General features: G+C 49.9%; 1 protein-coding gene across 3 annotated transcripts in view; it reads right to left on the reverse strand.

Moving 5' to 3' along the window:
* Nucleotides 1-10,682, reverse strand: part of RANGAP1 (Ran GTPase activating protein 1) — a 32,322-nt gene extending 21,640 nt beyond the window's left edge. For 2 of the 3 annotated variants that reach the window (XM_042947932.1, XM_042947931.1), the window contains exons 1-3: nt 7,535-7,728; nt 7,005-7,154; nt 1,722-1,849 (exon numbers count right to left, since the gene is read on the reverse strand). In XM_042947932.1, coding sequence (XP_042803866.1) covers nt 1,722-1,849; nt 7,005-7,154; nt 7,535-7,619 — 363 coding nt within the window. In that variant the 5' untranslated portion in view covers nt 7,620-7,728. Of the gene's footprint in view, nt 1-1,721; nt 1,850-7,004; nt 7,155-7,534; nt 7,729-10,372 lie in introns of those variants that run through there. The other variant, XM_042947933.1, reaches the window with a different exon arrangement.
* Nucleotides 10,683-17,275: the final 6,593 nt, after the last annotated feature.

Genomic DNA, 17,275 nt, shown 5'->3' on the forward strand with positions numbered 1-17,275 from the left:
GTGAGTCACATCTGAAGACCGGTGCTCAGGGTCAGGACAGGCAGCCACAGCCTGAGCGCCAGAACCCTAACAACTGGCACCTTACCCCGAAGCTTCCCAAACCTATGTCTGATGGGTCAAGGGTCAGCATGGGGATTTGGAGCACAAGGACTAGGTTCCAATTCCATCTTAGCTGACTCCAGGCCTGCCATTCATCCCGCCCAGTCTCTGACCCCTGGGATCCCCTCTTTGGAATGAAGCTTTTGGCCTCAACAATCTCTAAGTGAGCAGTAGTAACCGCAGAGCAGTTCTGATGCTGGGCTGTTATCTGGACTCTGATCCCACTCCTGAGATGTCTGACCCTGGACCACACTTTTCTCATCTGTCAAGACCTAGCTTATGCCTGTGTTGCAAGAAGGGTGGTAACATCTTAACTCGCATCGGCACCCCTGCCCAGAACACCCCTGCCACCAGGACCCTGACCCAACCCTGGCTCCCTCCTGCACGCGCAGAGCTGAGATGCTGGGCGGAGCGACTCAAGGCGCTAGGTCTGCACAGGATGACAAGATGCGCAAGGCACTCCTGATGGCCAAGCTCTCTCATGACACAAGCCTGCACAAGCCTGGTCACCGAGGCCAACTCACAGGGAAGAAAACCCTTTTACAGAGGAGCCCAGACTCAGAGCAGAGTTTGGTGCAAGGCCACATAACGCAGATAAGGTGGTGGTACCAGGGCTTAAACCCAGATGCCAAAGCACAGCTCGTGTGGCCTCCGGGCCCAGGCCACAGCTACTCCATTCCTGCCCCTTCACTGGTCGCTGGGGTGGGTTGAGTTCTTTTGCAGGACAGCGTCCCAGCTTATGCTCAGGAAAACAACAGGCACCGGGCCAAAAAGAAGAAACAGCCAACGGCTTGGCTATTAACCTGACCGCCATTTTCCCGAGGAAACAACAGCAAGGCCACCTCACGGACTAGCTCTAGGTCCTCACTGGGCAAACCCGCTCTGCCGGCTCTGGCCCTGCATTCCTTCCCTTCGGAAAGCACAGTGGGGCTGGGAAAGAGCACTGGACTTGAGACTGTGCCATGTGGCTGGGCTACTTGTCAGCATTAGGATCCTGGGCTGTTTACTCAGCTCCTCTGAGCCTCGGTTCCCTTGACTTACAAAAGGGACCCAGTCTTTATTCCCCAGGGTGCAGTGAGGATTAAATGACATGTGCAGAAGAGCCCAGCACAAGCCTGGTCCCACAGGCACTGAGCACCATTTGCAGTTGGGAAAGTAGGGTTCTCCCTCGTGGCTCTGCAGAGGCTTTAATGTGCTAATAAACAGTAGGATTCCTGGGAATGGAGAGCGTGCAGGGACACCTTCCTGACGTTTTAAACACATGATACCCCAACTCTTCTCACAGAGCATTTTGAAGGACTGGAATTTCATGGGAGTCCCCTAAAGTGGGGCTAGCTGAAGGCTCTCTCTGTCCAGTTCCGCTTCTTTCTCCTTTATCTTTCATGGATGTTACTGGATAAACCTGACATTCTTATCTGTTACTGGGGGACCCAAGTGGACATATCATGCAGGGAGAGGGGTTCTGGCCAGCACCGGGAGGCCAGAGCAACAAGAGGAGCTGTTCATGGTGACCGCCAGCAAGGCAGGACCCTAGAAGGGTCTAGACATAGGCAGGGGTTGTGGTGGCCTGAGTGGAAGCTTAGCCCCAACCAGTCTGGGCCTGCTCGCCCTGCAAATCTTACCTTCAACTCTGATTTCTTCTCCAAGGCCTTGGCGATGACCCTGGCTGCCTCCACGCCCACCGTATTGCCCTCCAGGCGCAGAGCCTCTAAGCCATCGAAGTCTTCGATCTCTTTAATCACATCTTTGGCTGGAAGGACCAAAGAACAGAACCTTAGATTCTGGAATCACCCACAACTGAGGCAGAAGAGAGCCCGGCCACTACCTCGTCACTCACAATTCCAACAGCCATAGTATGCCTGCTGTGTGCTGGGCCCTGGCTTGCAAAGGAGACTGGACAGGCTCACATTCTACCGGGGAACACGGCTACAAAAACAATTCCTCTGCAGTGAGTGTTAGAGGTGGCAGGTATATGGAAGGCTTGGGACACAAAGGAGGAAAGAAACAGGCGGCATAGGGCAAAGGGGCTTGAAGCACTTTATAGGTGGTGTGTGAGGAGGCTCTCTGCATGGGGGGTGTTTTCCAAGCAGGAAAACAGCATCCAAGTCAGAGGACTGGGGGTACAACCACATGAAGGCTGTCAGTGTCACAGGATTCATGCGTGGGGTGCTCATTACTGTATTGTTTTTGTTATGACGAAAAATCCCAAACAAGCTAAACGCCCATCAGCAGAGAACAGGTTAATTCACTGGGATACATTACAAGGTTACGCTGCCGTCATCATGAATGGCGACACAGGTGTTTACCTGACTTGGAAAATACTCATGTCATAGTGATAAGTGAATAATGAGGTTTTCCACTGGTGTTTGGTCTGACCACACATGTAAAATATTATACCTATTAAAAAATACATACGGGGCTTGCAAAGGAGACTGGACAGGCTCACATTCTACCAGGGAACACGGCTCAGTCGGTTAAGCGTCTGACTCTTGATTTCAGCTCAGGTCATGGTCTCACAGTTTGTGAGTTCAAGCTCCGCATGGGGCTCTGTGCTGACAGCAAGGAGCCTGCTTGGGATTCTCTCCCCGCCCCCTCGCCCCCCACCTCCAACTTGCACGTGTGTACACAATCTCTCTCAAACTTTTTTTTTTTTTTTTTAATGTTTATTTATTTTTGAGACAGAGAGAGACAGGATGAACGGGGGAGGGTCAGAGAGAGGGAGACACAGAATCTGAAACAGGCTCCAGGCTCTGAGCTGTCAGCACAGAGCCTGACGCGGGGCTTGAACTCACGGACCGCGAGATCATGACCTGAGCCAAAATCGGCCACTTAACAGACTGAGCCACCCAGGAGCCCCAAAATAAACTTTTAAAAAATAAATAAAAACAAAAAGATAAAATGTATTCTATCTCTCTCTCTTTCTCTCCCTCCCTCCCCGCCCCCCCCCCCCCACACACACACACCCTCTTCTCAAGGTCTAAAAGGATAGAAACCCAATGTTCAAACAGTTTTCTCTACGTGCTGGGATTATGGCTGATTCTGTGCTTTTTCCATCATGTGCTTGATAAATTCTTTTTTTTTTTAATCTGCTCAATATATTCTTGATATACCAGGTTATAAAGCAACTTTTAAAGTGCCTGTCATTATGATCCCAATTAGTAAACAAGAAAGAAAGAATGAAGGAAGGAACTCACCTATGTTTAGAAAAAACACTGGAAAGAAAATGCACCAAAATTAACAGTAGTTGTATCCTGGGCTGTGAGACAATGAAAGGTATGGTTTTTTGCCTTATTTCCATATTTCTGTGTTCTATAACGAGCATGTATTAAAATTTTACAATCTGAACAAAAACATACTAGATGCACGAGACAAAGCCCATCTAGTCCGGCTGGCACGAGATGCAAAGGGGATGAGGTGGTGGGGTGGAGGTGTGTGTGGGAGAGAAAAGCTGGACCTGACCTCTTAGGTGACAAAGACCACAGACGGGGCTTCAGGAAGGTGGGAAGGAGCTCCCTGAGAAGCTGTCCCAGTGGGGCCTTTGTACCTGCCTCCCTCCCTCGGCCTCCACCCCAGCAGCCGAACTCCCAACCTGCCTGGCAGGTTTCACAGCCCTGGTCTCCTTGCAAATGCCGCCTGCTACAATTTGACACTCTTCTACACGATTACTTGATTGTTATGTGGAGACTTTACCCCCTTCCTCACTGGGTCCTGCTCCCATGGACTCTGCCCCCCAGAGACCAGTGCTTAGCATTCTCTCCCACACCTACTCAAGTAATTACTGTTACATCTACTTCACAGTTGAGGAAGTGGAGACGCGGAGAAGGTACTAACTGCCTACTAAGGTCACTCGGCCAGACAGTGGTGGCCGGCATTCATTTTCCTTTTCTCATGTCACGACCAGGAGGGCAGGCCAGGGAAGAGCCTCCCACATTATCTAGGAGGGGACACTGAGGTTTCAAGGAATGAAGCAACTCGGCCCAGTTCAGGAAAACAGCAGAGTTAAAGCTTCAGACTGGTCCTCCAAACTTCTAACCATGTGCTCCTGCCCCATATCCTTGCTTCCTATACAACCAGGGACTTTATGCAGCCCCCCGGCAGGAAGCCCCTAAGACACCCCCCGCCCCTGGGGGGCCACTGTGGAGCTGCAACTCCGGGTCCCAGCTGCCCAGGCCTCTTCTGCAGCTGGCTCACAGCGCCAGGGCTGAAATAACCTCTCAGCCCCTTGAAAGACCTGCTCAAAATATGGAGCCCCTCTAACATCCAGGTTAACGAGGAGAATGGAGCGCCGCTCAAGGGAATGTTTATGCAGCCCTTAAGAGTAAGGTGACAGAGCTGTCAGGGCCCCAAGGGAAGACAGACGCCCTATAAGGGACGGAAGTACAGAGATTCACGGGCAGCGTGCAGAAGTTCGGCCCTGGGGAGAGTCACAAGCGCAAAGTGAGCCTGGAAGGAAAAGCGCCAACACGGGAAAGGCTGGGACAGGAGAGGGTGATCACCGCTGGGCTGCCTCTCTCGCTTGGTTTTCAGTCCAAACGGAGTTATACGTAACTTAGCAACGGGTTCGGGATGGGTCCCAACCACCCCCGAAAAACCACCTGTCACCAGGCTGCGCCGCAGGGACCGCCTTTCAGCCTCCACCACTTCACAAAGTACCAAGTTCCGTGTGTGTACGACTCGGCCATGTGAAGCAGAAAGTCCTTTCTTTGGTCCTTAAATGACCTACTGGGGAGTGTGAAGAACCTTGTTCCAGTCATCAGTTTCGTGGCTTCCTCACACAGGCCTTTGCCCTCTCTGGACTGTGCCAGCTCACTCCCGGCCAACCTGGAGTGCCTGTCTGGGCCCAGGATTAGGCTGCCAGGCTCCTCTGCACAGCATTCAAGAGCCTCTGCCCTGGCCGCCCTATGGCATCCTGATTTCCTTTCTCCTAAGCCCACCCTGTGTGTCTCAGCTCCTGTGCCCACCTCATGTGGCTCCCCCTGCCTAGAGTGCCCTTTCTCCTTCAAGGACAGTTCAACAAACACTACCTCATCCATGGAGACTTCCTGGGCCCTCCTCGACTAGAAGTGACTCCTGTGCCTTGCCTTTCTTTCTAGAACTTGCTGTTCACGTTTCTCAGAGCATGTCTCGCCTTCTGTCCCCTGGCAGTTATCTGAGTACCTCCTTCCCACTCCAGCTTAGGAGCTCCTCAGAAGCTGGGGCTGTAAGCAGGGCCTCCCTGGTGACCTACAAAATGGAAGCAGCATGTCCAGCCTGCACTCACGAAGTGGTTATCTGCACAGATTTCTTTTTTTTTTTTAAGTAGGCTTCACGCCCAGCGCCAAGACCAATGGGGGGCTTGAACTCAAGACCCTGAGATCAAGATCTGAGCTGAGATCAAGAGGTGGCCACTTAACTGACTGAGCCACCCAAGTGCCCCATCTACATGGATTTTAAGGCTGGACAAACTTGAGTTCTAATCCCGGCTCCATTGCTTATAGCTGCGTCCTTAGGCAAGTCATATCACCTCCTTGGGCTTCAATTTTCCATCTCCAAAATGCGGATGTAAAGCTACCTCAAAGACTTCTGTGAGGATAAACTGAGATATTGCTTGCATGGCACTTAAGACTGCCTGACTAGGCATTCGGTGAATGGCATTTACTTTACAGCGAGAGAGTGTGTGCATGAGCGAGCAGGAGAGAGTAGCAGAGGGGGAGGGACGGAGAGGGAGAGAGAGGGGCATGGGGAAAATCCTAAGCAGGCTCCACACACAGCCCAGAGCCCAACACAGGGACTGATCCCACAACCCTGGGATCATGACCTGAGCTGAAATCAAGAGTCGGATGCTCAACTGACTGAGCCACCCAGGCACCCCAGTGAATGGCATTTAATAGCAAATTCATGTTTCCTGAACTGAGCTGAATGTCTACTGAGAAACACAGGCACAGGGATTCAGCTGGGTATCAGTTAAAATCCTGGCTCTGGTATTTACCAGCTGTGTGATCTTGGGCAAGTTAGTTCTTCCAAATCTTTTTTCCTTATTTATAAAATGGTAACATTTCTACCTCCCTCCCTCAGGCATGATGCATGACTGAAAGTGATAACAGCACAGGCAGAAACTCTCAATCTTAGGGTCTTTCAGAGATATTCGGAAGATGTGCTACCACGTTCCCAGCCACCCAAGGACTCAAGTCGTTTCTAAGCCAGCGCAGAGGAGCAAGCCTGCCTGCACCCCGGGACAACCAGGCAAGTCCAGACCAGTTTCCCTGGTCGGGCCGGAACTTCAAGAGGCCTTACAAGTACTGATGTAGGTGCCTTCACTTCCAGACACCAGGGGATGCAGGGCTGACCGGTGTTAGTCATGATTTGGCCAGGGATGAAAAGACAGGGCCTGAATTCTGATGCCTAGTTCCCTCCAGCCCTGGTTCCTGTACACAGACAAGAACATCCATCCATCCCTCTCCCAAGGGCATTCGGCTACATGGACAGACCTTCCCAAAGGGCCTGGATTATTGTTTTAATGCAGCTCCACAAGGGTCTTAGCTCTGGGGAAGGCACCCAGGATTCTCAGACCGGGCTGGGTCCGTGGTGGTAAAGGTCTGAAGTAAGAAGTCACGGGCTATATCCTGGGACTACTGTCGTGATCCCTCATTGCTTACTATCCCCTCTAAGATACAGCCCACCTGCCAACCTAAAGCCATCACCAGCAAGGATACCTTCCAAAAATGTGACAACAGGCAGGGAAGTCTGCATGTACTTGTAGGCACATCATCTTTGAGCCTTACTCTGAAATGGGCCCAGTGATATCTCACAGAGCTACTAGGAAAACAACATGATAATGGAGCTCAACAAGCCCAAGCGTGAGTAAGAGTAAGCGGTCATTCGCACACTCTCTCTCTTCCCCTGGGCCAGCCCAAGCAGAAACTCACCATCTTCCGCAGTGTTGAGTTTGAGGCTCTTGCCCTTGAAACTCAGCTGTCCCCCGGCCACCTGGGTTTTGGCAAGCGTCTCTGCCAGCTTGGCAATGTCTTCAGAGGCCATGTTGGCTACGTTGCCGGGCTCCCCTGGAAATCTGCAAACTGAGCAGGCCGAAGTTACATTAAAAGAGAGTGGTCTCCTAGGGCCCCTGGTTGGGGAGGGCCGGGTAAGAGACAACCCATTTCAGGGGCTTGACCCTACCTCCCCCTGTGCTCTCGGGACTCCAAAAGCTAAACTACTGGAAGAAATGGAAACGGCATTAGGGAAGGAACAATCCTAGGAAAGGTGGAGAAAGTGGCAAGAAAGTAGTAAAATCATGTTTTACCCTCTGAAGAGCTACCATTTCACTTTAGCTTCCCTGCCCAACTGCCCCAGCTGGGACATCAAACATAGCCGTGTGAGCTGCCCATTTCCTGGGTCCCAGTGAATGGCAATCGAGTCCCAGACCGACAGTGGCAAAGAGCCTGCCCCCAACACATACCTGCCTGATCATCTTGGTTGCTCTCTGTTTGAGGGTCCCATTTCTCAAACAGGACTAAGATGGCTAAGGGATCCAGTTCATCCATCCCAGGAAATGCCCCTCCACCCTGGCTGGCATGTCTCTGGGGCTGGGGAACAGGGGTCAGCCCACTGCACGTCTGATTTCAACCCTGGCCAGGAGCCTGGGGAGCCCATGGTAGCCAGACCTCAGGTTCCTAGGAGACCAGAGGTCTCTACATCACAGCAGCCACCATCACAATAGACCAAAGGCAGAGGTGAAGAAAGGAGCTTCCGGCCTGGAGAACTCAGCAGACTGGCAGAAAGACCCACTCCATTTCCCTAAAGAGGAAATGGCATGCAATCAGGGGGAGACCAAGGAAAACTGATGTGGAGGATAGAACTAGGAGATGCCTACAGAGACTCCTCATCCAGAACATGTCCTTCCCCAATCTATTCATCCTCGAGATACAACTGTGATGGCTCCCATATCCTCTCTTTCCCCCAGGCTTTCTCTGGGCTCAAAAGGTCTGCTTCCCACTTCCTTCTCCTTACCTTAACCCTTATCACCCTGGTTTGCCTTTTTTATTATTTTAAAGTTCACTTATTTCGAGAAAGAGAGAGCATGAGAGCAAGAGCAGGGGAAAGGCAGAATGAGGGAGAGAGGGAGAGAGGGAGAGAGGGAGAGAAGGGGAGAGGGGGAGGGGGGGAGAGAGAGAGAATTCCAAGCAAGTTCCACACTCAGTGCAGAGCCCAACGTGGGGCTTAATCTCATCACCACAAGATCACGACCCAAGCCAATATCAAGAATTGGATCCTTGGAGCACCTGGGTGGCTCAGTCGGTTTAAGCATCCAACTTTGGCTCAGGTCATGATCTCATGGTTCCTGAGTTCAGGTCCTGAGTCTGGCTCTGTCTGCACTGTGGAGCCTGCTTGGGATTCTCATTCTCTCTCTCTCTCTCTCTCTCTCTCTCTCTCTCTGCCCCTCCCCAATGTGCACATAAGCACGCTGTCTCTCGCAAATAAATGAACTTAAAAAAAAAAAAAAAATTGGATGCTTAACCTACTGAGCCACCCAGGCACAACCCCCCCCCCCCCCCCCCCCCCGTTTGTCTATCTTTATCAATAAGCATGAATTATTCTTCTGGGTAAGAAAGCATCTAATCACTCATTCAACAAACTTTTATTAGTACCACTGTGTTCTGGACGTTGCTCCAGATATCAGGAGCACAACAGTGAATGAAACAAAAACCCTGCCCTTTTAAAACATGTGTTCTAAACAAGATAGTATCTTAAGACAATGACAAGAACAAAAATAAACAGAGAAGGCGGTAAGGTATATTCTGGGGGTTGCAATTTAAAACAGGATGGTTAGAGAAGATATTATGAGTTAAGAAACAAAGACTTGAAAGACATTAAGGATTGGGCCAGGCAGATATCTGGGGGAAGAGCTTTCTTGCAAAGGGAGTAGCAAATGCAAAGGCTCTTGTTGGGGGTGGGAGTGGGGGGAGGGAGGGAAAGGAAGGGGAGGGAAGGGAAGGGAAAGGAAGGGGAGAGAAGGGGAGATCAGAGGAACTGTTGGAGTGCAGAGAGGGAAGGAAAAAAAATCAAGAAATAAGAAAAGAGAATTAACAACAGGCCCAAATCACAGAGCCCATTTAAAGAATGTAGCTTTTTTTTTTTTTTAAAGAAAACAAACATTTTTTTAATGTTTATTTATTTTTGAGAGACAGAGAAAGAGGGAGGGGCAGAGAAAGAGGGAGACACAGAATCCAAAGCAGGCTCCAAGCTCTGAGCTGTCAGCACAGAGCCTGACACGGGGCTCGAACTCGTGCTCCAACCTACCAACTGTGAGATCATGACCTGAGCTGAAGTCCGGCGCTTAACCAACTGAGCCACCCAGGCGCCCCAAGAAGGTGGCTTTTAACAGAGCCACTGATAGGTTTCTAGCAGAGAAGGGACAGGCTCTGACAGATGTTTTGACAGCATCACTGATGTGCAACCTAAGGCCTGGCATCTAGAAGGTGCTCCAAGAATGAAGACGTGAAACTGAATAAAAATTAACCTGAAACCTCACCACCTCTGGCAGTTGTGGGATGGGGCGATTTGAGGCAAGAAAAATGGTGGTGGGGCTCCCGCATAGGTTCCCATCGGAACACAGAACTTCTCAGCTAGAAAAAGGCTTACTCCTCAGTCCAGTCGGTGCACGTACACACCGTCCACTCAAAAGACTGCGAAAGCGAAGCACACAGGGGTGGCTTGATGTGTCCAAGGTCTGCGAAGGGTAGGCGACAGCGCAAAGACAAACAGTAGACACACAAACAGCCTCTCTCCCTTCTGGGCGCGAAAGTCTCAGATTTTCTCAGGTGCACATCTCTCGCTCTTGCGAAGCGTCAGCAGTGACTCATGTCGATCCCAGGGGCTGCGGCGCCCGTCCAGGCCCTCCGCGGGCGTGGGACTACCGGGAGGCGGCGGCGAGGGAGCGACGCGCGAGTGCGGGCCGCAAATGACAGGCGGGCGGCGCGGGAGCCCCATCCGGGATCCCTGGAGGACGCGCCCCCAGTTGTCACCGACGCCAACAGGAGACGCCGCTGCTGGCAGCTTCGCCAGACGCCCTCTCCAAGCCTCAGTTTCTCCACCCGGGAAAGGGGCCTGCGCCCCCGCAACACCGCCTCTCTCAGCCCCTCCGCCTTGGCCGTCGACGCGCAGGGGAGAAGGCCGAGAAGAGACCCAGAAGGCGCTCAGGGGCGCCACACCTTCCACGCCCGGCTGCAGGGCCGCGCCGCCCCCCGCCCCCATCCCAGGCAGGTGACGGGGAAAGGCAAGGGACCCCGACCCTTACCGCGAACAGGAGGCGCCGCCGCGTGGGGCGACCTGAGCGCGCGCGTCCGCCCCGCAGGGGCGGGGACTGACTTAGGGTCCGGGTCGGGTCAGGTCAGGTCGGGGTCGCCGCCCCCGAGCCCAGCGGTCCCGAGGCCCGGCCCGCTCTTTCGTCTGCTCTCCCGGCAGTTCTCGCCACTCCTGTCTCCGACACCACCTGCTCCCCGCACCACCGCGGATGATGGCGGAGGAGGAGGATTTTGAAAGCCGGCAGTTTCTTTCCTTCGATTTGATTTGTTCAAGGTCCAGGCCGGGTTCCCCTTCCCCCGCTCGAGTGGCCTGGCGGGTATGGTAGTCCAGTGCTTCTGCGCGGAGCGCAGCGACCGCCTCAGGAGGGCGCCCGCGAACTACGAGTCCCGTCATGCACCGCGTCCCAGCGCGCCTCCGCTCGGCTCCCTCTGCGCCCTCCCTTTTCGGCTTCTGGCTCTTTCTCCGGGAGGCCACAGGGCGGCGTGTAGCCTCGAGTGCCCAGGGAGACTACAATTCCCGTCGTGCCTTGCGGTCCAGCAGCCTCAGCCCTTCCGGAAAGGATCCTGTGCACGTAACTTTATTGACAAAGGCTGGAACTGCCGAAGGCAAGCTGGTAGATCTGTTCTGCAAGAAATAGGTATCCGTTCCCTCAGAGGAAAGCCTCGCCTTTTTTGTCCCATGAAATTGAGAAGTCATTCGAAACCTTTCACATGAATAACCGCAAATTGTTTGATAATTAAAAAGGGGAAATAATTATCCTATGGTAGAGAAGCTGCGACACCCATCTTAACCAAATGGTTCACGTTAACATCAGTAACTGGACAAACTGACATCCGTCGCACGCCTGCTGATGTGATGCACCGAGAAGGACACGGCATCACCATCCAGTCATCAGTGCATAAAATTAATCTGATCATGAGAAAGCAGCAGACAAACCCAAACTGAGTTACAGTTTATTCTACAACAGAATAACTGGTCTGTACTCTTGCAAAAATGTCTGTGTCACGAAAGACAGAAAAGCTGAGGAACTGTTGCAGATTAAAGGAGACTAAGAAACATGACAACAAAATGCAATCTATGGTCGTGGACTGGATCCCAGGCTGGGGAGGAAGTTACTGCTCAGGGCAGTATGGAGACAATTAGCAAGACTTGTAATAGTATTACAATAGATTGTAATAGTATACAATAGATGATAGTATTGTATCAGTGTTACATTTATTGATTCTTATTATTGTGCTGGGTTATGTAAGAGACTGCCCTTGTTCTTGGAAATACATGCTGAAATAATTAGGGGTGTGACATCAGCAACTGACTCGCCAGTGGTTCAAAAAAATGTGTATATGCATATAGAGAGTGCAAATGTGGCCAGACGTTCACAATATGCGAATCTGGCTGAGGGGTATACGGGGAGTTCTTTGAACACTTTTGCCACTTCTCTGTAGGTTTGAATTTTTTAGGTATCAGAACACAAATAGCTTTTTTATCTTTTCGCAAAGAACATTTTATCCATTATATAAATAACGTGTTTGCTATAAATACTTTAGCCAACATAGAATAGGATAAAGAGAAAAGTAAACATTACCCGAGAAACTCTAGCACCCAGAGATAATCACCATCAACATATGCAGCCTTCTGCAAAGTTACCTCTCACAACTTGGCCCACGCACATGCTTTTGCTTTACCTGCAATTGAAAGTTAAATATATTGTGTGCCAGATCCTTTCACACACAGTTCATTTACTCTTTACAACCACAAAGGAAGCGGGCATCATCGCCACCCCTTCCAGCACAGAGATGAGAAAGCGAGCTCCATACCCTGGTTCGGTTCGCACTGCTGCTGAGATGTGGGTCCTCTTTCCATCCTCCCTCTCCTCTGCATACAAGGCCCATATCAAAGGCCACCTCCTCTGGGAGGCTTGTCTACAGCACTCCGTCCAGAATGAGTCACCTTCCTCTGGGCCCCACAGCAAGCTGCAAGCCCCCACAGCAGTTGATCTGAAGCTCTAAGGGCTTTTCCCACACAGTTAATAGTATTATTGGCAGCTTCCTCAACCTGCAAGAGCCTTGGGGCGGGTACTCTACCCATCTTGACAGCATCTTTTCCGGGATTAGGCTATCACAGGTGCTTCATTTTCCTCATTTGAACTGGATTCCCATCAGAGTTCCTGGATATGTGCTTAAAATGAGTCATCATTTGAGAAGGCCGAGATGCTCCCAATTAGGCCTGGTGCTATTCCTGTGCTGATTACAACTAGGGCTGATCAAATCAGTCTGGATTTCCCTTGGGGTGATTTCCCAGCCTCTTTTTTTTTCCAGTTTTACTTCCTGTGGCCTTCCTTGGCCTTCTGACAAAGACTTCCTAAAGGGAAGAGGAAGGTGGAGGTAGAACGTCTTAGGTGATCTTTCCTGCCCTCGCCTAGCTGATGGATCATAGGATTTTCAGGACTGGAAGGGATTTTTTTTTTTCCCCCTAAGGACTGGAAGGGAATTCTTAGCAGAAACAATAGCCTTCAGGGTGCCTGGCTGGCTCAGTTGGTAGAACATGTGACTGGATCCCAGGGTCGTGAGTTCAAGCCCCACATCGGGTATGGAGCCTCCCTAATGAAAGAAAGAAAGAAAGAAAGAAAGGAAGAGAGAAAGAGAGAAAGAAAGAAAAGAGAGGTATTAGAAGATAGTGGGGCCTAGTGGAGCTTGTGGAGAGCCAGAGAGTAGATGTTCTGTCGGAACATCTTCACATTAAAGCTAAAATCGCAAAACAATCCAGATTCTGTTTAACAATCCAGATTCTGTTTGCTACTCCTGAATCTAGATTCTATGTCAAACCACTTTAAAATGGGAAAACTGGGGGTGCCTGGGTGGCTCAGTGGGTTAAATGTCTGACTTCGTTTGGCTCAGGTCATGATCTCAGCTGTCATGAGTTCTAGCCCCGCATCTAGTTTCTCTGCTGTCAGTGCCTGTTTTGGATTCTCTGCCCTCCCATGCTCATGCTCTTGCTCTCTCTCTCTCTCTCAAAAATAAACATGTACACCTAAAAACGATAATAAAATAAAATGGGAAGACGGGTTTAAAAAGGAGGAGGAGGTTACCTGACGGTTCACAGTGAGTCACAGGAGTCCAGAGCCATCATTGTTTCCAAACAGCAAATTTCTCATCTCTCCTCTCTCTCCAACTCTCTCTTTCCCTTTCAAGTTATCACCTGAGAGCTAGTTTGTTTTCCAGGCTCAGCAAATGGCATCATAGCCTTTGGCAGATGGATAGAGCCATCTTAGGCCACCCCTTTCTTCTTTTCAGCAGACAAGAATTGAGAACCAGAGATGTTAAATAACCTGCTCTAATTACACAGTAATTTAGACAAGAGACAGTGGATTTTTTTTTTTTTTTTTTTTTTTAATAAACTGTGCCCAACATGGGGCTTGAACTCACCCCCCTGTGATCAAGAGTAGCATGCTCTTGGGCTCAGTCAGTTAAGTGTCTGACTTCAGCTCAGGTCATGATCTCGCTGCTCCGTGAGTTCCAGCCCCGCATCAGACTCTGTATTGACAGGTTCAGAGGCTGGAGCCTGCTTCAGATTCTGTCTCTGTCTCTTTGCCCCTCTCCTGCATGCTGTCTCTCTCTCTCTCTCTCCCTCCCTCCCTCTCAAATATAAAATAAAACATTAAAAAATTAAAAAAAAAAAAGTAGCATGCTCTACCAATTGAGACAGCCAGGCACCCCAAGATAAGAGACTGCAGAAGCCAGATTGCTGGGGTCCATTTCAACACACATGCAAAACGAGTCATTTTGTGAGTATGAAGCGGGGATAAGGGGAAGGGGAATGTTTTCGATCTTTCTGTCTTTGTTGTGCAGCTCCCCCCCCCTTTTTTTTTTAAAGAATGTTTTGAAGAGAAAAGCAGGCTGCCTCTGATTAGTTTGGTTTACTTTAACTGAGTGTTTTAAATTCCACTGTGGAGCCTGAAAACAATCTTAATTGCCAATTGTAAATGGAATAAATAACAATATTTATACTGGTTTCCTGAAGAGCAAACCAAGGCTGCAGACTTGCCATTTAGTGAGATCAAAAACAAATGGCTGAATTATGCCAGACATGTGAGGAATGTGGAGAGACATTCCCAAGATCCAACCGGGTGCGGGTGCTCCCAAGGCCGCTAGAGAAAGATGGTCCCTCAAGGGTCACCTCCCCTGGTGGGAGGGCTTTGCTAGATCATCTGTTAAAGACCACTCAAACCACATTCTCCCCTGGGTTCAAGCCCAGGGCTCCCCATCAGAATACATGACCTTTTCAAACTTTGATGACTAACCATAATTAAAATAATTCATTCACCCCCACAAATCCTTATTAAGCATCTACTATGTACCAGGCACCATTCCAGCTCTGGGAATCCAATGGTGAATGAGATAGAAACGGATGGCATCTGTAGGGGAGCTGAAATTTGGGTCTAATGTTTACGGAGATTTTCCTGATACCAAATGCTTTCTGTGGATTATTTTCTCTTTTAAGAATTCTTTTGTTCCAAAATGAAAATAATGTTTTAAATGAATACTGACAGAAAATTTTAAAAATAGTATAAATGCAAGAGAGTCTTCAGAATAAAGTTAAGGGTGGGGGTGCCTAGGTGGCTCGGTGAAGCACGGGACTTTGACCCAAGTCATGATCTCATGGTTCATGAGTTTGAGCCCCGCGTGGCGTGATATCGAACCCTGCTTCAGGTGAGCCCCTCTTCTCTCTCTCCCTCTGTCTCCCTCTTTGCCCCTTGTGGGATTCTCTCTCCCTCACTCACTTGTGCCCTCTCTCCCTCAAAAAAAAAAAAAAAAAAAAAAAGTTAAGGGGCACCTGACTGACTTAATTTGTAGAGCCTGAGACTCTAAACCTCAACCTCGGGGTTGGGGTGGAACCCCATGTTGGGGGTAGAGTTTATTAAAAAGAAAAGAAACGAAAAAATTAAAAATTACCTGTTTTAGGGGTGGCTAGGTGGCTCAGTCGGTTAAGCATCTGCCTTCGACAGGTCACGATCTCACGGTTTATGAGTTCAAGTCCCACATCAGGCTCTCTGCTGTCAGCACAGAGCCCACTTTGGATCCTCTGTCCCCCCAACTCCCCGTCCCTCCCCTGCTTGTGCGCTTTCTCTCTCTCTCTCTCTCCAAAATAAATAAACATTTTTTTTAAAGTTTTTTTTTTTAACGTTTTATTTATTTTTGAGACAGAGACAGAGCACGAATGGGGGAGGGGCAGAGAGAGAGGGAGACACAGAATCGGAAGCAGGCTCTGGGCTCTGAGCCATCAGCCCAGAGCCCGATGCGGGGCTCGAACTCATGGACCGCGAGATCGTGACCTGAGCCGAAGTCGGCCGCTTAACCGACTGAGCCACCCAGGCGCCCCAACATTTTTTTAATCTTAAAAAAATTGTTACCCGTTCTGTTTTAATGTTTATTTATTTATTTTGAGACAGAATGCTACAGCACAAGCAGGGGAGGGGCAGAGAGAGGAAGAGGGAGGGGGAGAGATAATCCCAAGCAGGCTCCATTCTGTCAACACAGGGGCTGGATCTCAGGAACTGTGAGATCATGGCCTGAGTCAAAACCAAGAGTTGGAAGCTTAAGCGACTCAGCCACCAAGGTGCCTGCCCCTGTTTTGTTTTGTTTTTAACAAAAATGTTATGTAGATTGTTAGGTGGATGGATGGATGGATAGATGGATGAATAGGTGATAAAGTAACATAGCAAACTGTCAACAATTTAGCATAAACTAGGGCATGTGAGTATTCACTTACAGTCCTTTCAGCAATGTGACCATGTTTTTTATTTTTATTTTTTTTAAGTAGGCTCCATGGCCAGTGCGAAGCCCAATGTGGGGCTTGAACTCACAACCCTGAGATCAACACCCGAATGGAGATGAAGAGTCAGCCACTTAACCGACTGAGCCACCCTGGAGGCCCGTGGCCTTGTTTTATTGCCTGCATTTCATCTCCTGTATACTAGTCTGGTGGGTAGCCTCTAGGTTCATGGGTCCCTCCCCTTCTCTCTCCCTCTTTTTAAAAATGTTTATTTATTTTTGAGAGAGAGCGAGCGAGCATGTGCGCAAGTGGGGGATGGGCAGAGAGAGGGGGACAGAGGATCCGAAGTGGGCTCTGCACTAATAGCAGTGAACCAGATATGGGGGTCATGGGGGTCGAACTCAGGAACCACGAGATCATGACCTGAGCCAAAGTCGGATGCTTAACCGACTGAGCCACCCAGGATCCCCCACTTCTCTCTTTTTAAGTCACTCTCATCTCTGAGAATCTGAATTCTATGATTAGTTCCTAGAAGAACATATTACTTAGTTTTAGTTAGTCGCATATTTATCAATGTTTTGCACGCAAGCGCTCATTTAATCCTCAGAGTGACCCTATGGGGAAAGTACTCTTATTATCACCAACCTAAGCCTCAAGTTGTACTTCCCTTGCCCCAAGTTAAGATCCCCTGCTGGAGGGCTGGGATCTGGGACTTTCCTGGAGCTGTGGGGACATGGGGTTTCTCTGTAGTCTAGGACCCAGTGTGGGGCCTGGCAATGAACCTTTGTGTTTGTTGAGTGAAGGAATAAACTTTGCACATGGTTGTGGCAAAGGTTGCCATGCACTCAGACTCTCCTCAGTCCTCTCTGGTGGCCAGACCATGGCAGGCCTAAGCTTGGTACAGGAGGTGATCCCTGGAGAAGGGATAAGTGAAAGACATAACTGTCATTTCCTGAAAGGTGAGACCATGAGTGTCTGACTCTCCTTCTCTAGCAACCCTCTCCAGTGATTGGTCCTCAGATGTTATAAAGGATGCATCCAGACTTAAGTTGTCTCCATCATGGTGCAGTGGTCAGGCTTTCTTGGGAGACAGGCCAGGGACTAAATTCTGTTTCTGCCTCTTTCT

The sequence above is a fragment of the Panthera leo genome, chromosome B4 (genome assembly GCF_018350215.1).
Source record: "Panthera leo isolate Ple1 chromosome B4, P.leo_Ple1_pat1.1, whole genome shotgun sequence".
NCBI classification, from domain to species: Eukaryota; Metazoa; Chordata; class Mammalia; order Carnivora; family Felidae; genus Panthera; species Panthera leo.